This window comes from Plecotus auritus (assembly GCF_963455305.1).
Source record: "Plecotus auritus genome assembly, chromosome: 3".
NCBI classification, from domain to species: domain Eukaryota; kingdom Metazoa; phylum Chordata; class Mammalia; order Chiroptera; family Vespertilionidae; genus Plecotus; species Plecotus auritus.
Genome location: NC_137772.1, coordinates 45,880,207 through 45,902,732, shown reverse-complemented (window position 1 = coordinate 45,902,732; position 22,526 = coordinate 45,880,207). Strand labels below are relative to the sequence as shown.

Here is a 22,526-nt window from a genome sequence, read left to right as displayed (position 1 = left end):
GGTGGGGGTTGGGGGAGGTTGCTTATATCACACAGACAATTGACCAAAGTCCAAAGATGTTTCCTTACTCCAAATATGACAAGTGCAGGAGGGGGTGAGGTGGGGAGGGGGGGTACAGCACAATTTAGGTGGTCAGCACAGTGGGGGCCAATCCACCAGGAACTCTAGCTCCTGGCTGGCTCACCCTTTGTTACAAGCCCAAGGCTCGTGTGCCAATGCTTCAAAAGAAAGGCCAATACTCAATAGATCAGGGTTTGGAGCAAAGAAAGGTTTATTGGTGGAGAAGGTCTAGCTAGAGAAGATGAGAGAACTAATTCTTGAATCCATCTTGAAAATAGCAACATTTTATTCATAAAATATCCAAGCTAAACATTATGCTGCAGAAATGGTATTTAAAATTATAAAATAATTGTTTTATAACAACATGCTTACAATGGATCAAAGTTGAATGTGGTAAAGGTACTTCTGAAAGATGTATTTAACATGGGCCTAGCTATATTTTTATAGTTCTAAACTTCTATAAGAAAAATAATTAATCTACCCTTAAGATTTCACTAATTCCACTAATTCAGTTTTAAGGATATGAACAGAATTTTATAATAAAACACTTCCAATGTGATAACATACATAAGAAAGACATAAAGTTTTAATTCAAACCAAAGCCCGCTGTAATTAAAAGTTTTCACTTAAAAATTAGTTGAAAAAAAATACACTGAACCATTCTGAAGAAAAACCTTTTTATGACTTCAATGACACGCCATTTTTAAGCAGAAGTCTTAAACACTTTATATGCTTCAAAATCTGTTGACAATTTGTTTTTCAATACTGTATCAGGTGCATTTAAAGAGACCCTTGTTCTCTGAATCAGCTTTCTAGTTATTGTGGAACATGCTCTAAGGCAGGAGCATTAGTATCACGTTGGCAAGTTACTGACATACTGCGATACCGGACACACTGTTGGCACCTGGATCTTCTGACCTGTGGAGCTACAGCTATACATCTGAACAGTCACTCCAGTCAGTCACAGTTACTAAGCTGCTTTTCAGTGTGCTTGATTCATCTTGAAGGCCTGTGGAGGGAGAGAGGAGGAGGAAGAGGAGGCCCCGATGATTAAACAAGCACATTGTCCAGCCTGTAAAATCCATACCTTCCTACCGCAGTTTATCACTCAGTGTCTAGGTCTGCTCACCAGTCCCCACCCCCAGCTCGCACAGCTATGCAGGAGCCACAGTGCAGCAACCACGAAATGGCCCCATCTCCAGGGATCCCCCAGGACCTTGTGTGGAAGCTGCTGCCCGCATCCCTCCTTCCCTGCATTCAGCATGTGGTCTGGATGTTGGCAGCACTTACTTCGCTTTTGTTGTTTTTGTCATTAACTCTGAGTGAGCGGGTGGCAAAGAAAGAAGAATAAAATAAAAAAGCTAAATAGGGTTTAAGTAGTAAAAATAGATTCTCTAGGGTAGGTGAGCTTAAATATAAAGTTTATTAAAAACTGTCTTGAGTCATTTAATAGTTAGTGAATTCCACTTGAGTTTGATTCTAGAGAGTTTTCCTTTTGAGGCGCCTGGGGTCATGGCACAGGGAGAAGACAAAGGAAACGGACTAAGAGAGTCCTCTCTGCCCTGGGAACTTGGAGTCACTGTACCGTAAACATGGCCTTTTGGTTTTTCAACTATTAGAATCGATTTTCAGATGAAGCACAGATAACTTAATGACGGTTCCAGATCAGAGGTCGATGTTATGACTTGACAATAATGTGAGAGTAAAGGCCCAGTTGACACAGTGGTGGAGGGAAAAGGTGAAGTGAAAGGTAGAGGTAGCAATGGTTCATTTTACAAAGCAGGGTGGTTGAGAGATAGTGCTGCAAGTGGCCTGAGCAAATGTTGATATTAACATGTGTTAATTTAAAATTACCAACATGGGTATAAAAATACCAATGAGAGGTGTGAGTGGAGAAAATGAGCCAAGTCTTCATCTGTTTAATAGGACAATGACAGTTTATATCTCACGTTTATAAGTCTAGAAGCAGAGGCACTAACAGCAGATTGATGGGGCACTACAGGTGGGGAAGCCCTACTGTACGAGTTGACTTTCACCGTGTGCAAGAATTACTCTGATAAAAAACATAAATTACATTTTCTAATTTTAAAAATTTAATGCATCAAGAGTTAAGTTTCTGGCCTTATGCAGACTCTAGGACTTATCCAGGAACAATTTCTACTAATGGTTTCATTGTCATTTATCCCACTGGCTATAATGCCACAAGAGAAATCTTCCTTCAAAGACAATAAAAATACTTAATATGTAAACAGAATAACACAGGAAGACTGTCAGAAGAATGGCCTCATCCAAGTGCATGATCAGAAATTTTAATTTCTATGGGGCACCTGCATGGAAAGTATATTTATATGGGCATTTTCAAAAATAACGTAAAAATTTAAATACTAAAGATTAGTTCTAAAAGTAAATAAAGCCCTGACCAGTTTGGCTCAGTGGATAGCGTTGGCCTGCAGACTGAAAGGTCCCAGGTTCGATTCCAGTCAAGGGCATGTACTTGGTTGCGGGCACATCCTCAGTAGGAGGTGTGCAGGAGGCAGCTGGTCAATGTTTCTAACTCTCTATCCCTTCCCCTTCCTCTCTGTAAAAAATCAATAAAATGTATTTTTAAAAAATGAAAAATAAAAGTAAATAAAAATAATTAGTAAATATACACAAATCAGTTAAGTTGTGCATATTCAGTCCTTATTAAAGTAACATAAAGCATCAAGGTCTTTGTTATGCCAGCAGTGTTTCTATCTGATGATATATTTGCATAGTTTAATTAGATATTTATAAAGATGAAACACAGTAATTGGAAAATGGACCGAGTTTTTGCAAGACACCAAAGTAGCACACCTTCTCTCTTTGGCCCTCTAGGAGTTGGTGCACCCCAGGCCGTTGGCACTTGAGCCAAATGTGACTCATTCTTCACAGGCGGAGGTTCTCTCTGCTCTTTCCCGGTTATTTTCCCCAAAGATTTTTCTTCTATTAAGGATGATATGTCCCAGTCGTCATCATCCACATCTGAGCACTAAAAGAAATACATGGAGAATAATGTTTCCTAAAGAAATGGCACATGTCATTTTGTTGGCCAGACGAGCTGCTAACACTGAGCGATATGAAGATGGGAACCTCAGAGTATCCATGCTCTGGTCATTTCTGGAAATGGATTTAGAAATCCGTGTTTTGAAAATGGAAGAAAGAAAACCTTTTTTGTTTTTTGCCACGGAAATGTATGTTTTCTACTCTACCAATCATAAATTTGGAAAACTCCAGAAACACTGCATTTTAGAAATAAAGTTAGGATACTCCCCAGAGTAGGAGCTAGGGCAGCTCTGGAGCTCTTACCTGCGATAACGACATTTAATCTGCACGCGGGCCCTGCGGGAATAGCCCCTGCCCGAAAGGAGCTTGCCTATCTACCACAGCCTTTCCAAGGGAGGCACGTGAGCTCTGCCTTGAAATACATACATGGCTTCTTGTCATATTTGGCTTGTGTAAAACAAATAGCACTAACTAATAAAAGTAGTTTGACAGAATGCTCTGGATTCCATAGATGAACAGGAAAAGAATTAATCTAAGTGAAAAATGAAGCAAAGGACGACTACTACTAGAAGACCCTGTCAACATGTCTGAGCTGTGCCAGAAATACAAAGGGAGATTTCCCTCCACAGAAACACTGGTGTCCTGGGTGTTCGAACTGCTCGGAATGTGGTAGGGCCTCTCCTCTGTTCAGGCAGAGGAGGAGCTCGGGCTCTGCCCTCCACTCGATTCACCACCAACTACTGAAGGATTCCTCCACCAACTACTGAGTTGGACTAAACCCTGAAAAGTGCCTATTTTACTTCCAGGTCACACCATGGCAGCAGAAAAGTCCTTAGATTCAGATCTAAAGGCCCCAGATTCTAGGCTGACACAAGTTTCTGAGGACAAACCATCTAATATCTGCAAGCATCAACACACAGGACAGGATTCTGAAAAGCTGTAGTTTGATAAGCATATGACATTATTACCAGTTATCATTCCAATATATTTGATTCTCTATGGAATGGGAAGAAAGGCAATACTGAAAATAAGAAAAGGTAAAAATCTCAACCTCTATACTACAAAAAATAAAATTAAGATGAAATTCTCTATATTTAGCAAGTAAAAATTATTTCACCTTTAGTTCTTCTTTAAATTCTTTTTTGATGAATGCTTCAGCAACATTAATCCCACCAACTGGCTTACTCACATTTCTTTGATTTGAAACTGTCTTTTCAACTTTTTCAGTTAATGTTTTAATGGAGGTTCCTATATGACCAATAGAAAATAGGAAAAGTTTAAAAAACTTGTGTCTATCTTCAGTTCCAAAATAACATAACAAGCAATTCTGAGTCTAAGCTTTGCAAATAATTACGCACTATTAAACTCAATTGATGTATTTTGGGGTTAAAAATGCTGCATTAAATACTTATAATTTCCTTAAAAAATAATGGCCCTCTAGACTAGGAGCAGTAAAATTTTTTATCTTATTTATTTTTAAATTATTTTTTATTTATTAAATTTATTGGGGTAACATTGGTCAACATGAACATATAGGTTTCAGGTGTGTGGGTTTCTATGCTACAAGATCTGTATATGCACTATGTGCCCACCAAAAATTTTCATTTTAAATCAAAGAAGGATGGTCTCATTCAAGTTCTGATCAGAAACGTTAATTTCAGTGAGGTAACCTACATGAATAAAATATTCATATGGGTATTTTCAAATACAATATTAATTATTTTAAATGAATTAGTTATATTTTAGAAAACTATACAAATATATGTGTATACAAATTATATACAATACCATAAACTAATTTACATCTGATATGGTTAAAAAATATATATATACATATATATGTGTGTATATTTTAAAAAATTATATTAAACAGAATTTTTTTTTTTTTTTTAATGAACCTAAAATACCACTTCTCTTCAGCAAATTAACAACAGTTACAGACTTGGACCTCATGTTCCTTTAGACTTGCCCCATCTCCAAAAGGCCACAGAATGTATTAGAATAGCCATTCTTATAGTCATCCAATTTGATTAGTTGACTATATCTCTCTAAATTCATATGTTGAAGTCCTAACCCCAATACCTCAGAATGTGACCTTATTTAGAGACCGGGCCTTTTAAGAGATAATGAAGCTACAGTGAGGTCATTAGGGTGAGCCCAAATCCAGTATGACTGGTGCCCTTACAAAAATGGGAAATCTAGACACAGACACTCATTGAGGGAGGCCCATGTGATGATAGGAAGACAGACAACTACTAGTACAGGCCGAGAACAGAGACATGAGAGATCCCTGCGGCCCCAGTAAGAACCAACTCGGCCTCCTTGATTTTGGCCCTCCAGCCTGCAAGCTATGTGACAGTACATTCATTTGTTTAAGCCCCCCAGTATGTGGTACGTGGTTATAGCAGCCCTAGGAGACTAATACACCCAGGCATTCCCGAATCCTTCCTCTCCATCCATGTGAATATCATTCGTGGCTAAGCCCTGTCCATTTTTCTGAGGCATCAGTAGCTTTTGGATAAGCCCTGTCCTTTCCTCAAGCATATTTCCAGCTCAGACTGCCTGTGCTTGCTGCCCCTGGTTGAGAACCACTGCCCTAAACAAAATTTCCAAAAGGATTTTTAATGATAAAAGCTCACCCATGGGCTTGGGAGAAATATCAGAGTCCTCCATTTCACTGCCTTCGGTCCAGTCAGTGTCACTCTTGGAAGTTTTCCTTCCAAAGCTACTCTTGTTTTTAGATGGCTGCACAAGAAGTAACTCGGGGGATGTGTATGCCTGGACGAGGTCGCCAGCATCCAAGTCTTCCTCAGAACTAAAGGGAGGCGACCTAAACGAATCAAACAGAGGGTGCTGTTTTCACAAGTTTCAGGATTTACAAATGATAATGCCTCTTAAAGTGGGAACTTTCTCAGGTAATTCCCAGGAGTATAGCAAACCAAGGGTGTGGCCACAGAAGAGATGGCAGCAAGGCCAGGACTCCTGCAAAAGGCTGGAGTCATTTCAAATCCAGACCTGACAACCATTTGCATAAATACCAAAATGGACTGAAGCTATGACATTTCTCCTCTAAATCCAAACTTGTATATTCCTAACATTCTTGGTTTTTACATACCTAAGAAAATTATTTCTCCGTGGGGAAAAAATATTTTTGGCAATAAAACTACTCCACCTTTAAAAATACTGTCATTATTTATAACCTACCTCTACACTTTATCTTACAAAGCGCTTTTACAATCTCGTTTGTATAATCGCATGAATTGTCACCCCATTTTAAAGTGAAATGAAAGTTCAGAGCAGTGTTCATTCATTTAAAAAATATTCACTGAACACTTAGATTTCAGACATGGTTTAGTTATACTATATCCCATGAAATAAAGCTCTTCCCATGAGATTATGTACATGAAAAGAGCTTTTGAAGGGTAAGGCATTATTTATATTGTCTCTACTATATTATATTTCTACTGTCTCTACTATCTATATATATTTATATATGTAGATAAGGCCTCAATGTACAGGTTTATAGTATCTATATCTCTAGATAAGTCAATGATGATGAAATTCAATTATAAAATTAGTTTTCCTCATAATTAATAACAGTAATATACCTATAATTTATTGAGTACCCACAAGTGCCAAACACTGAGGCCAAGCCCTTTTCATATATTCTTACTAAGTTATATAACTATGCTGTGGAAAAGGCAGTATCATCCCATATTACAGATAAGAAAACTGAGACTTAACCCTGACCAGTGTGGCTCAGTGGGTTGGGTGTTGTCCTATGTACAAAAAGGTTGCCAGTTTAATTCCCGGTCAGGGCACATGTCTGGATTACAGACTCAGTCCCTAGTAGAGGACATGCAGGAGGCAGATGATGGATGTCTCACTCTCATCTCAATGTTTCCCTCGCCCTCTCCTTTTCCCTTCCTTTCACTCCAAAAAAAAAAAAAAAAAAAAAAAGAAAAGAAAAAGAAAGAAAGAAAATCTTTTTAAAAAACACTGAACTTAAAACTGGTACTCAACCCTTTAATTTATCAAGCTTATTGAAAGTTTCTAGACACTGAGGGGGATAATGGAAGTGACTCAGGGTGGTTCTACTTCTTAATGGGGGCCACAATGTGATAAGCACTATTATATTGTGTAAAAACTAATAAAGAAACAAAGAAACGCCAAAATGGAATTAAAAAATTAATTATGACATTTAATAATTAGGGCTTTAGTTAACCACAATGAGCATACTAATTTACAATGAAAGGGATGTTCAGTGGAAACAAATTTTTAAATGACCTCTCCCCACCCAAGTACTCTACTCACGTAATATTTGAAGACTTTCTGGGAAAATGATCTTCTATGATATTTTTCTTAATTCTAAAAGAAAGAAAAAAAAAGAAAAAAGAAAACTATTTCTAAGCAGTATGAGTGAATAATGTAATTTAACATACATTTCCATGGAATTGGTCATTTTTGCTTTTAATGTATATTAAAGAGGGTGAGCAATAAGAGTTTCCAAGTACCAATGAGAGACGGGTAGAAATTGCAACTATGATTCTCTGTTGGGTTAAACATTGTTGTGAGCTGAATGTTTGTGTCCCCCTAAAATCATGTTGAAGCCCTAACCCCCAACAAAGTGATGGTAGCTAGAGAAGGGCCTTTGAGAGGTAATTAGGTCTGATGTCATGAGGGTGGGGGCCTTACAAGAAGAGGAAGAGAGACCAGAGCATGTGAGGATACAGCCAGAAGGCAACCAATCATCTGCAAGTCTAGGAAGAGAACCCTCACTGACTAGCTGGCATCCTGATCTTGGACATCCAGCCTCCAGAAGGGTAAGAAAATAAATCTCCGTTGTTTAAGCTGCCTGGTCTATGATATTTTGTTATGGCAGCCAAAGCTAAGATAAGCATTAATGTAAAAATTTTAGGGTTGTAAAATACTCACTTTGGGACAGATGGTCTATCAGTGAAAACAGGTCTTTGTTTGATCAATTGTCTGCTTTTGGGAGGAAGTTGTACTGCTTTGGGTACTTCTCCAGTTGAAAGGGTTTCCCCTTGAGAACCACTGTGCCTGTCTGAAATAGTAGTGTTATTCGTGAGTCTTCATTGCATGAAAAGTAGAAGACTGTAATGCTGACTATGCTGGCACTGAAATGAATACACGCATCTCTAGGGTCTAGAGCCCACACTACAGGATTTCTCTTAAATGTAAAAACAAAATACAAAAACCAACACTTAATGGTTCAGACAACAATAAAGTTGCAAATTAAGTGCCAACGTTTGTGAACCATTTAAAATTATGAAAAGGTTGTTCAATTTCACTTCCATCTGCAGAAATGAAATGGCAGTTAGTAACAGCCTTACCTGAAGACAGTACTATTCTCTCCTCAGTTTTAGAGCTGACCTGATGTTCAAGGGATTCTCGAATTTGCTGAATGTTAGGCATCTGTCTTTCTTGATTATGTCTTTTTGATTCCATGGTTCTTAGCACTCTATTCAATTGATCGCTTGGAATACCACGTGTATCCTGAAGGAATAAGATGTTAGGTTAGTCAATTACCCTAGGATGGGATAAGGGGTGGACAAACCCCACCTGAAAAAAGAGCCTATGGAAATTTAAAAGACTGACAACACTAAGAGTTGGTGAAAGAGCAACTGAAACTCTCATGCACTGATAGGGATAGTGTACTTTGGTACAAACACTGAAAAACTATTTGGTTATACCCCTTGAAATGAAACTCAGAAATTTCATTCCCAGATAGATATCCAAGAGAAAAGAATGCCTATGTCCACCAAAAGACATGTGTAAGAATGTAATGGTCAAAAAGAGCCGCAAACTAGAAGTGCACATGTCCATCAACAGGGAATAAAGTGTAGCATATTCAGACAATAAAATGCATACTATACTACAAACCACTGCTAAATGAAACAACAGATAGGAATCTTATACACAAAATCATAAGCAAAAGAACTCATATACAAAGTACTACATAATGTATGATTTCATTCACATAAGGTTCAAGAACAAACAAAATTAAGTCAAAATAACCATTACCTCTTGTTGAAGAAAAAGGGGTGATATTGACTAAGGAAAGGGTTTTGAAAATGATCAATGTCTTGATCTGAGTGGTAGGTACAAATCACACACACATACACACACACACACACTCAGACATATACACACAAATTCACATACACATATATATGTATACATACAGAAATACATATGTGTGCACACACATGCATACCTATATATATCTACATGCACATGTCTACACATAGATACATATGTGTATATACAGACCTATTTACACAAATACTATACACATCCATATGTAAATACATATATATAGGTACATAAATTCAAGTTGTTCACTTAAGATTTATATATTTTATGTATGTCAATAAAAATGTAAAAAGCAAAGAATATATACCAGGTGTACCGGTTGATAATGCGGATTTCTTTTCAATAGGTGGAGCTACACATATGTTGATGTATATGCAATTTGATATGTATGCTCTTTTGTTGTATTGACAACACGCTTCAAAACTTCATATGTCAAATTTTCTGAAGGTGTTAACATGATAGGTATTTTTACGCTTAAAATGTCGAATTTTGTGCCAAAAAAAAAGAGCATTTGCGTGAAGTTTTAATTCATTACTTTATTTTGAAGAAAAGTGCTGCTGAAAGTTATCGTATACTTCGGGAAGCTTATGGTGAACATGCTCCATCTCAAGATACTTGTGAATTCTGGTTTAAATGCCTTAAAAGTGATGATTTCGATGCGAAAGACAAAGAACGTCCAGGTCAACCAAAAAAATTTGAAGACCAACAATTACAAGCATTATTGGATGAAGATGCGTGTCAAACTCAAAAACAACTTGCAGAAAGATTAAATGTTGCTCAGCAAACAATTTGCAATTGTTTACTAGTATAAGCAATGGGAAAGATTTTAAAGGAAGGAAAATGGGTGCCACATCAACTGAACGAAAGACAAATGGAAAACCGAAAAGTCATCAGTAAAATGTTGCTTCAACGGCACGAAAGAAAGTCTTTTTTGCATCAAATTGTGACTGGCGATGAAAAGTGGATTTATTTTGAGAATCCCAAATGCACAAAATCATGGGTTGATCCAGGTCAACTATCAACGACTGCAAGGCCAAATCGCTTCGGAAAGAAGACAATGCTCTGTGTTTGGTGGGAGCAGGAAGGTGTGGTCTATTATGAGCTTCAAAAACCAGGTGAAACTGTTAATACTGATTGCTACCAAGAACAAATAATCAATTTGAACCACGCTTTGATCATGAAACGACCAGAATGGGCCAGAAGACACAGCAAAGTAATTTTGCTTCATGATGACGTACCATCACACACTTGAAAACCAGTTAAAGACACGTTAAAAGATCTTGCCTGGGAAGTATTAACCCACCCGCTGTATTCACCAGAACTTGCTCCTTCAGATTACCACTTGTTCTGATCAATGGCACACGCACTTTCTGAGCAGCACTTCAAAACATACGAAGAAGTGGAAAATTGGGTCTCTGAATGGTTTGTCTCAAAACAAGAAAAGTTCTATTGGGACAGTATCTACAAATTACCTGAAAGATGGGGGAAATGTGTAGCTAGCAATGGACATTACTTTGAATGAAGCACTTTTGAGGTTTCTCTTGAAATTATCGTGTTTTCTTTGATTACAAAATCCACATTATTAGCCGGTACACCTGGTATAACATGTTGTACCGGAATAATTCAATCTGGCAAAAACATGAAATATGATTCATTCACCCATTCATTTAACAAGTATTGCTTAAGTGCTGATTTTATAATAGGCAACAATTTGAAGTTAATGGCAGAATGTAAGAGCACTGCAACTGCCAAGATACAAACCCTAGCTCCTTCATTGCTAGCTGTGTGACCTCAAGCAAGTTACTTAACCTCTCTTAAAATGGAGATACTACTGTCACTTACCCCAGAGATTTGTTTCTATGTTTAAATGATTTAATATTCATGAAGCTCTTGGAAAGGTGCATTAACCACCAGTGTCCTACTGTGGACAGAACTGACATGTCTTCTTCTCATCTCTGATTCTTTCTTATTTAGAAAACAAAACAAAACCAGCAAATGTTCAAAAAATGAGTAAACTTACTGCATTAATCCCCAAGCTTTCCAATTTCCCCAATAAATTCTGTTCCAAGATTGTTCTTATTTTCTTAGTGAGAGAGGGGTTAGTCTTCCAAGCTTTCCTGACATGGTTCTTGTTGTTTTTAAATTTCTGTTCATTTTCCCTTCCTGAAATAAAGTTTCAAAAATGCTTTAAAAAGCAATTAAACAAATATATTAAATCTCTACATAGAAAATGATAAAACACAACTTTTAAACAGCAAGTAAACATTTGTAATCTTTTAAGTTTTTGGATATTTTAGTCATTCAGCACTATGTATAATGCTTCAGTACTGTAGCTTTTAAAATTTAAGTTGTCTTCAAAACTTCAAATGTCTTTAAAGACTCTTTCTTGATCCCTTAACTGAATTATATCTAGGTAAATAATGCAAGAAGTTTGTCTCTAAAGAAGCACAATGGAAAAAAAACACACATTTAGAAGTTTAACTTAAGTTTTATTCTAAAATTATTTTACTATTTCCTGAATGATTCATTTTTCCTAAATCCAGTTAGAATTTATGTATCAATTTATGAAGAAAAAGCTCAATTTATTTTAAATAACTAAGTTTTTATATAGTAAACTTAATAGAAGTTAAATTCATATGAAATTTCAAAATATGAAATTATCCCTCTTAAAATATTTACCAAAATGAAAAAGAGGTTAATAGAAGTCTTGGAAAATGCATGCTTTGCTTAAAACAACCTATAATTTAAAACAAAGGAAAAATAATAGGCCAGGTTCTTCCAACTTTTCCTTCCCTATTCCACTTTTATTGCTCCCACTAAAAATGTCTAGTTAAAGAGAGTTTGGAGAAGGGGTGTGTGACCTTGAAGAACTGAGTCCTTACGTCCAAGAAAACTGAAAGCTTCATGGAAGAGACCCAGTGCTGGGCAGCTCTAACCCTTAGAGAAGGTGCAAAGGCAGATCTGGGAGAATACAACAGTATTATCATTTTGGAGTCTAATTTCCTAGTCTCCAAACAGGAGAGTCTCACCAAATGCCATTGCCTGGGTCTGGGACTATAGGAGGGCCCCCACAGACACTCCATTTTCCCCGCTCCATCCATTTCAGTAGATGGGATTTTTAGGTGCCCAAGACACTTAGATTTGTAGATCTTAAACAAAATGCCTTTGGTTTAGATGTTTTCTAAACACTAGCTCAATTCCAGTAGTAAAGAATATTGTCTGCTCATTAATAAATGATTTTGCTGACAGCAAAATTAGTCAAATTACTATTTGTACATTAAATAGGAGGGGAAATCTTGCATGATGATGCTTTTATATACTTTGCTACTGTGACTTTGTAAATCAAATGATAAAATTGTATATGATTAAAGTCAGAAGTAATCTTACATTTTATATTCTCAGCATGTATGCTGCTCTTTTCCCAACCACTGTTTTCCAGTATTCTGAAACCACCCTAAAAAAGGTGCTTCTGTCCTAGGAACTGACAATGCATTTTAATCTAGAGGGCTTAGCTACAGCCATGCCTGTGTCACTGACTTTGGCTGCCAGTTGGCCACTGACTCTACAACTATAGGGCTAAAAATAAAAAGAGGTACCAAGAGACAGTCGGAAGTCCTGGAGCTAACACTAAAATATAAGCACCTCCTGAGCTGATTATGCAGAGGTAATGTTTTTGGCTGGTATCTGGGATATAAAAGGAACTGCACAGAAGCACAGTTTGAAGAAAAGTCTGGGCCCCTGTCTGCCCCGGGGCGCAAGGAGACATGCAGGGGTCAAACGAAGCCAAGAATGGCTGGGTTACAGTTGAGAAGAGTCATAAGGTCTTTGATAGCAGTCGCTGAATTCATTGGTTGATTGATCCAGGTTCACCCTCACCCATGATGACTAGTTCCTTTTGGTGACTTAGTTTCCCCAATGACCACAGATTAAACATTTCCTCTGTCCTCAAATTCACTTTATATGTTGGCACTGGTTTTGGAAAGCCATTTATGAAAAACCAGAAAACCCTTGGTTGGAAAGACTCTTAGAAGGCTGGAGCTGGACTTCTGAAGCAAGAGAAAGACCAGGAAAATGATAATCATGTTTTTGGGAAAAGATGGAATTAATCACTTGAAAACCAACAACAGCTGAAGATTTTAATTAAAGCATGTATTGCTCACCAAGATCAACAAAGCAAAACTTTCTACATATCAGCACTTAACTCTAATTACAAATGTGAAAGCTTATGAAAGCAGATGACCAATGCGCAATAGCCTACACCTGTGATGGGTCCATCAGATGTACAACATAGCATTTATGGTAAGCAAATAATTGTAGCACAAAGCAAACAGTAAAAAACAAAAGCGGAGTTTTTGAGTTGGAAGGGACTTTATCATCTAGTAAAGAGCCTCCTCATTTTTCACGGGACACCAAAACCAGAGAGGTGAAGAGACTTCCCCCAAGGTTGCACAGCATTGTCACTAATTAAACTCAATGACTTGGAGCAAGCACCTAATCCTGGTTTCAAGTTTCTGAATTAAAAAATGGCCTCTAACACCACCTCCTGGTCCTCACATTCTAACACCCTATAAACAGCAAGATCAAGTATGCCTCTACACAACTGTCAATAAGTAAGGAAGAGTCTTCCTGATGAGTTACTTCTCGGTAATAGCCAGTGTTTTGCAAACCACTGCCTAGGGCAGTGGTCAGCAAACTCATTAGTCACCAGAGCCAAATATCAACTGTACAACGATTGAAATTTCTTCTGAGAGCCAAATTTTTTTAACTTAAACTTCTTCTAATGCCACTTCTTCAAAATAGACTTGCCCAGGCCGTGGTATTTTGTGGAAGAGCCACACTCAAGGGGCCAAAGAGCCGCATGTGGCTTGCGAGCCGCAGTTTGCCGACCACTGGCCTAGGGCATTAGTTGCACAGGCATTATCTGCAAAATGTTAGCACAAGCTGAGGAACTTATTGATGGCAATTAATCTGCTGCCAGCGCGCTAACTCTGTAGAGGCACTGGAAGGATGTGGTCACTGCTTCTGTAACAGTACATTTGGACTCTGGGGTGTTTTTGTTTGTTTATTTTTTAATATATTTTTATTGATTTTAGATAGAGAGGAAGAAACATCAATGTGAGAGAGAAACATCGATTGGTTGCCAGGATCAAACCTGCAACCTGAGTATGTGCCCTGACCAGGAATTGAACTCGGGACCTTTTGGTATGAAGGGTGATGTTCAACCAACTGAGCTACACTGGCCAGGGGTCTGGGGTGTTTTTGATGGTCCTCAGTACCACCTCCCACCAGAGCTGTGTATGAACCCAAGGATGGTGGCGAAGATTTTCTTTCCCAATCTGATTCCCAAAATTTGGCAACAATCAATGATGGTATTTGCCGTCAATGGTCCTAAACTCACGCCTCAAGTTTTCTGGGTAGAACTCTAAAAGAAACATGGGCAGAATGATGCAATGGGTAGAAACTAGAACCGAAGTGGTGATGGTGGACAAATCAGGATTCCTCTTGGAACCTAGCTGACTCATTTTTAAAATGAGTGTGAACGATATGACCTGAGGCTCCAGTTTCAAAACTTCGGACCGTTTTAATGAACCTCCTGATACATTTCATGACTTCTTCAGGGAATAAGATATTTTGTGTTCCAGATACCAATAAATGACATGTAAGAAAGAAAAAGCATGCTACTTGAAAGTTAAATGAAAATATACATCATATAGATATTATGGATATGCCTAATTTAGTCATTTCTCAATTTGCAGCCTTGTTAAAAATTTTTGGGAAAAAGTCTAGAGAATACTGAAGCTATAACAAATATTAAGACTGTGTATTAGGATATATAATTTTATTTCTCTTCCTAACAAAAATGACAAAAACAGAGGTCATATATATATTAACAATTTGTCTTCTTAGAAAGAAGTGATATATGATAAAATATTATCATTACTAAGGAGAAAATTATGATAAACAGATTCAAATATAATTGTTTTAGAAACTACAAGTCTAGCATTAGGAAATACTTTTTTAAAAATTTTTTTTATTGTTGAGAGTATTACAAATGTCCCCTTGCCTCCCACCCAGTGCTCCCCCTCCCCTTGGTTCCCACCCCGCCCAGGCCTTCACCACCCCACTGTCTGTGTCCATTGGTAAGATCTTTGGTTACTCTCTTCCCGCGCCCCCCCATCCCCCTCCCTCTGAGATTCGTCAGTCTGTTCCATGTTTCTATGCCTCTAATTCTATTTTATTCACTAGTTTATTTTGTTCACTAGATCTCTTCTTCATTTATTTTTATTTTTAGATTCAATTGTTAATAGATATGTATTTATTGTCATTTTATTGTTCATATTTTTTATCCTTTTATTTTTCTTCTTCTTCCTCTTCTAATGGAATACACTTCAACATTTCACGTAATACTGGTTTGGTGGAAAATACTCTTAATAATGTAAAATAATTTTCATAAGCTTCAAACATTAATTTCTAGAAAATAGTTTTTAGAACTGCCAAATAAAATGAGTAGGCAGTAATATTTTAATTAGCTCCTTTTACCTGTCATAGCTCTCAAATTCCATCAAAAACATTATTCTGCATATACATATTCCACATTCAGAGCTTAAATGTTATGCTTTCCTTTCTATTAAAAATAATTTTTGAAGTGGGCACTTCACACGTACATTTCACAGATTCAGGATATGAGAAATAATTACTGTGATACAAATATTTTCATATCAACTGGCACACAACACGTGTAGACTTGTCATATGATCAGAAAATATCAGCATTGGCATAAAGGCTTATTTTTTTTTTTCCAAATTAACTTATTCAGATGCTAAGAATACAATAAATCAGGGGGGAAATATAACAGCATATTAGGGGAGTAAGATGACAAAACACTATATATAGATTGAAAATATAATCCAAACATAAACATCTTCCCTAATTTTGACACAGTGTGCTAAAAACCACTGAATCATATTTTCAAGACTTGGTGTTAGCATCTATATATAACCTATGCAGGTGTAAACCCTGATCAAGACCTTTGTTACCTTTTTCTTCCTCTGAAAGTTCTTCTATTGGTTCCAGTATGTGCGATGAGAATGCCTGCTCTATTAATGAGGAAAAATAAGAATAGTACAAACAGGACAACAGCAAAGTAAAATTAGTTTACTTTCAAACAATATTGAAAGCTATAGTCCCACAGTATTTTAATCTTGTCAAAAAGAGCAAGAATTTACTGGGGAAAAATATTGAGGCAGTCAGTTAAAGCTGCTCACTTTTTCCTGGTATCTTTCTTCTCTTTCTACATGTTTTCCATTAACTTCATTTCAGGATATTATATTTTTTAAAAATTAAGTGAACGTTTCACATTCATCAACCTCATGCCTGATATTATTCTTTAAATGCACAAGGATACTACTGGACCAGGTGGTTAAACAGAAAATTATTGAAAATATTTCAATTTTCAAGATAAAAACATAAAAAATTTCCAGGGTCCTAGGACTCCCACTTCTCACGAACCTTAAAGTGGAAGGACCAGGATGGTAAAAGGCAAGAACAGGTGGCCCTAGAGTCAGCAGATGGACTAAGACACATTCTTAAATACCTCCCTGTCCCTAAACCACATTTCAAGTCCCAGTTCTGCTCCGAGAGGCACCAGGGCGGCAGACAAATGACAGAGGAAGATGGGCATTTCCCAGTCCCACCCCAGAACAGAGGTGGGGAAGACAAGACCTCAGGGCAACTTCCCCAGGAAAGGTTACTGTGCAGACACAAGGAAGCCCACAGCCAGCATGGATAAAGCTAAACCCCATTCTTTCAACAAAGGCTAAGTTCCTTCACATGGAAGGTCGGGTTTTAGCCGAAGGTCTAACCATGGCAGTCAGGCAGACAAGGAATGAAATGTAATCAGGGAGTCTTATGTATTCTAGGAGGATGCATGGTTCACTCATTGTCACCTTGCAGATTGACACAGGGCACCTCCTCAGGGAGCTCCCCACCTGTACTGATAGGGCAGAGGTCATTTCATTCTACCACCAAACCCCAGAGTACATGACAGGTGAGAATAATAATAGCCAGCAATTACTCAGTGCTCACCAGATTGCCAGGCATGGATCTAAGTGTTTTGCATATATTAGCTCATATTTAATACCTCCTACATTAAAGGCCGGGCTTTTAATTTATTAAAGGGTATTTCTGGTACTCTATTTTAAGCATATACAAATACACATACATGCACACATATATACATAGGTACATACAATTGAGTATATATATGTTATATTTAGATATATATAAATAGGCTCTTACAAATTGGTCAGCAACCATAGTCAACATATCTAACACTGGCTATATGAGAGAAATGCATTTTAAAGTACTTCTTAAAATTAAATTTATTGGGGTGACATTGGTTAATAGGATTATATAGGTTGCAAATGTACTTTCAAGTGAACTTTTGGAACACAGACTATTAGTAAGCAGGAGTCCACTTCAGTTTTAAAAAGGAGCACAGCCCTGCCAAGGAGCATTTAAGTCCATCCATGTACCACAACCGCTGAACACCAAAACACATGCTTTCAAATTTCTTATTTAGCATCGAGGTTTAAAGATCTACAAATAGACTATTTTACTAGTTTGAACTGCTGAAAATAGAAATTTTAGGAGGACAATCACAGGTTTTTACTATCACATGGTATATATTTTACTATACTTCATGAAAACAATGAAAGTAAGGTTATGAAGAAAGTTCTATAAAATCTCAAAAAATCATGGCATATTTATTATCACTGTATTACAGGGATAATTCTGTGACTTATTTCTCTTGAGTCAGGGTGAACTGTCAAAATTCTGACTTTTCCTTCTGTAGTATGTAGGGCGAGGTCCTGGGGGAGGAGATCCCTGAACCCGCATTCCTACTATAGAGGCTGAGGAAGTGAAGTCAACCAGACCCCAGCTCCCAAAAGAAGCAGGCTGATGTCCCGAGGGGGAGGGTCCAGACTCCCAAGGTCCCAGTTCCTGTCCTGAGCTCCAGGATGAGAGCTGAAACACCCAGCGGATTGAGTCTCCCCTCTGAAATTACTGGACACTTCCAGAAAAATACTTCTACCAGTTACCTACCATTACCTCCAGAAGAAAAACTGTACTCAGCCCTTTCTCCTACTGCTGGCTTTGTTGGGCTTCATCATCCCTACCCTTCAAACTAACACTGAGCCAGTGCCTGTTCAGAGGCTCCTGCTCCAAAGGCCCTGCCTCATCGACCCTTTCCACAGCCCACTGAAGTAACCATGACTATTCTCCCCGTTTGGCAGGCAAGGAAACCTAAGCCTATTGTTTCATGAGTCAACTGACACTCATTGGGTTTATCTTCCGGATTCTCTAAACAGCACCACCATCCACCCGGTATCTGAGCTCATCATGTTCTGCCCCTGTCCTCACCCTTGCACCCCAATCACTTGTCCAGTCTTTCCACCAATTCCACTCCTTCTGGTTTCATCACCATACCTAGATTCCTAGGTAAGGAATCTCACACAAACTATTGCCAACATCCCCAACTAATCTCCCCAACTCTGATTCTATGAATACACTCTGGTCTGGCTAAGCTTCCTGAAGCCCAGCTGTCCCGATCCAGCCTTGTCTAACTGCAGAACACCTAGTGGTTACACAATGCCACAGGAACAGCCCTGAACAGATATAGTCAACTCAGTGGTAACCATGAACAGTCTCAACCAACTTTCTTTCCTTCAAATCTCTTCTGCAAACTCTATGCTCAGCCAGATAACTCATCTGCATCATTAATTCACACCTAGTGCTTTCCTGCTACCTTTTGCTTCTACTTTTTGCTTCATCTCAGCTGAAGGGAGCAGCCGCCCTAAACACACACCATTTCCTGGGACAACCCACATCCGATACTGTCACCTCAATCCAGGAAAGTTTGGAAGTGCCATCCCAGCTCTAAAGGTCCTGGTAGGACCTGCCCAGGACTCCACTGCAGCTGCACCTCTCAGTCCTGCGAATCTCACGGGTGTTGTCTGAGAGCACTGCCTGCTAAACCTTCCCCCTGCAAATCTCCCCCTCAGAGTCTGTTTCTCAAGGAACCCAACCTGAGATGACGAATAATCATGACATTATTTATGAAGAGGAGCCTGACCAAGCTTTGAGATGGAACAAAAGGAAAGACAGAGAAAATTAGGCTAATGAATGTTATGCAATACATGACTAACCCCTTCTCCCAACCTCTAACACAGGTGGATTGGGATAGGTCACTGAGCCCCAGCCAAGCCTCCTCCTTGCTCCTGCCCATCGAGATGCTCACAAATCAGCTTTGATCCCAATCCAAGGTTTGCAGGCCCTGTGCCAAGCCTGGCTGGCATTTAAAACTAGCATTTCAATCCCAGCAGATGCCAGCAAGAGGGTATGGTTGATTCCTGTGGCCCTGGAATCAGGGCAGGTCCACATGGAACACATTGCTTTAGAGCCAACAGATTTGTCAGGACCCTTGAATTAACCCCAGATAGCTTAGCATACAGACTGCATGCGTCCTTTAGCAGGCACCAAAAAGATGAAATGAATAAAATGTGGATCTTATATGATGTTATAACCATAACAAGGTAGAAAAAAAGAGAAAAGACAACCAAACACTGTTGAAGTACAAAAGAGAAGTGGCCAGCAATTGCTTTATAAAAATCAACCCTACAAAAGGAGGCAACAGAAATTTTAGACCTGATATAAAATAGGATGAATAGAGAAAATTGTATTGAATATTTAAGTAAATTTATATAAATCCAACATACATTTTATGTAGTACTGGTCCAAAGGGGGGAAAAAAAACCCTGCATATTCTAAACACATAAGTAATAACATCTAATGTGAATTTGCATTACATATTGTCACCACATGCTCAAGGAAACTAGTCCATCTGAAATAATCTTAAGAAAAAAATAAGGGGCAATAAATACTTCACGCGTTATTCAGTGGGTAAAAAGGACAATTACAAAGGCCATCATGTGCAGACCACAATATTTATGAAGACAAAAAGTTCCACTTGGCTGATCATGGATTTCAGTCTAATTAAAAGGCTAAAAACAAATGTGAAGTAATCATTAGGTAAAATAGGAAAAAGATGGTCCCCCTCCTATCTTATTCATTTTTAATCTACAGCAGACCATAGGAAAATAGCACATTTAAAGACATACTACAAAAAGCTGTACGCTCCTAACTATACAAAAGTAAAATATGGCTACAAATATTCACCCTATCTATTGGGTGATGTTAATTAACAATTATCACTCCGGTGGTCTGGTCCAACAACTGAATCCTGGCAGCAATTTCACCCAATGAGTCCTATTTTTTTTCTTTCGTTTCCATCACATGTCCTTTTTAGATTTTTCCCAACCAATTGCTGAAACTGTTTATTTAAAAAGTTGACATGCTGCCACACTGAAAGTTATAAAAACAGTCACATATGCCCTGTGGCATGTACTGGTTGGCTGGTCTAGAAAGTCACCCTCTCACCCAATACCTACTACTTTCCACCCAAAATCATAAATGGTGAAAGTACTACTCAAAGTTAAAAATCTCTAATTGTAGGTCCAGCAACGTACACATTTTATACTTTATGGCTCTGGTGGGTATGTTCAGTTTATGATATTAAATAGGAATCTTGAAGTGTTATTAACTGTTTTGCATTCACTAAAATGTTTTCTGTTTTGCGTAATTACCCCCACAGAAAAGCACTTTCAGTTAATAAGTCATCTAACTCAGGGTGGAAATTGTACATAAAATGCCCAGACTTTGCTGAAACTTACCATGTGCCATTGTTAGACTTGACTTAGCATCCAAAGTCTGTGGGGCTGGGGCACTCACTGAAACAGCATAAAAAAGTCTCTAATTAAAGCTTCAGCAACTGAGCATGATCAAAACCAAATACCACTCAAATTAGTCAAGACAGATACAGATCATAAGGGACAAATGTTTCAAATTAATCTAAACCAATTTTTAATAATAGTTTTATTGAAATATAATTCACTCTTTTAAAATACACAATTCCATGGGTTTTAGGATATTCACAGATTTGTGTGAAGGGGAGTAGAGTTTGCCACCCCAAAATATGCCTCTTTGGGATACTGATTATGTTAGGCTGGTTAATTTTCACCAGTAAAAGTTACTGGGTTTGGAAAACTAAAGTCTCTGGGACATCTCAGCCCGCCACCTGTTTTTATAAATAAAGTTTTATTGGAACACACTATTAAATGCCAAGTATAATGAAAGCATGGACAATAATAACCAAGTGCCTTTTAACCTTTCATCCTTCTCTGAAATGTATTGTTTTCTTTATTTCATAAGATATATGTCCAGCTTCTGCTCTCCCCTCTGCCCTATTCTTGGCATTTAAACTGCCATCTCCTCTTCAGCACCTCTCAACCTCTTCAGATTCCAAAAGCAACATAAAAAAGTCCTCAAGAAGCATCTCAGAGGAATGAGTGTTTAAAACCATTTGCATGTTCCAGCCAATAGTGCCAAATTCCCAATCACATTCAACAATGTTCTTTCCTCTTTTACACAGTGCTGGGCCCATTAAAACGTAGCCACTCGGTGCCCAGCCTCAGTGCAGGCCTGCCCTATATTTACATCCCTGTTCACTCACACATCCTCTCTCGCTGAGGATCACCTGCTCCCTACTTCCTCCACCCTTACCCTTCCCTAATTGGAAACAAAAATACCTCAAATTAAGAAACAATCTGTTCAATTCTAAACAGTACAGGTTATGTCTTTTTGGATTATAACCAAATCCTGATTGCTCCAGGAGACAGCTGTGCTGAGCTGAACTTGACTGAGTGACAGAGGGAACATCACTTCAAAGCCTGCGGCACCAAGAGTCCCGGGGAGGCCAACATGTGGTGGCTGCCACACAGTCACTTCTTCACAGTGTGTTACCTTGGGAAACCCAAGAGTATGAACTGGAGTGATGCCAAAGAATTTGTAGTCATCCCTTTATTAGGTGAACTACAAAATAATAGGAATGGCTAACCAATATAACCACAAAGACACGGGAATATTTACAATCTTGGTTTTAGAACTAGGTTAAAGACAGAAATTAAAACATATTATCATGTAATCTGCAAACATGGATTTTCAAAGAAAAGTCTCTAGAAATAAGTAGAAGTTATGTATTGGTTTAGCACTTTAGAAAATATCTTTAGAATCCTGAGTTTACGATGGAAACTTACTAGGTGCAGCTTGGGCAGGTGGCTTAGATTCAACAGTTTGCCAGATTAAAGAATTCCCTGAAATAACAAAAAATAAATAAATTGATAACAAAAATCACAAGCTATGGTATA

The 22,526-nt window shown here is 38.0% G+C and overlaps 1 protein-coding gene across 7 annotated transcripts in view; it reads right to left on the bottom strand.

The window, feature by feature from the left end:
• Positions 1–247: 247 nt before the first annotated feature.
• DZIP1 (DAZ interacting zinc finger protein 1) overlaps positions 248–22,526 on the bottom strand; it is a 54,511-nt gene continuing 32,232 nt past the window's right edge. For 4 of the 7 annotated variants that reach the window (XM_080659123.1, XM_080659126.1, XM_080659124.1 and 1 more), the window contains 11 exons: positions 22,416–22,472; positions 20,994–21,050; positions 16,239–16,298; positions 11,222–11,364; positions 8,439–8,601; positions 8,020–8,149; positions 7,399–7,452; positions 5,724–5,914; positions 4,202–4,332; positions 2,896–3,070; positions 248–1,069 (listed from right to left, as the gene is read on the bottom strand). In XM_080659123.1, coding sequence (XP_080515249.1) covers positions 993–1,069; positions 2,896–3,070; positions 4,202–4,332; positions 5,724–5,914; positions 7,399–7,452; positions 8,020–8,149; positions 8,439–8,601; positions 11,222–11,364; positions 16,239–16,298; positions 20,994–21,050; positions 22,416–22,472 — 1,238 coding nt within the window. In that variant the 3' untranslated portion in view covers positions 248–992. The remainder of the gene's footprint in view (positions 1,070–2,895; positions 3,071–4,201; positions 4,333–5,723; positions 5,915–7,398; positions 7,453–8,019; positions 8,150–8,438; positions 8,602–11,221; positions 11,365–16,238; positions 16,299–20,993; positions 21,051–22,415; positions 22,473–22,526) is intronic. The other 3 variants (XM_080659125.1, XM_080659128.1, XM_080659129.1) reach the window with 1 other exon arrangement.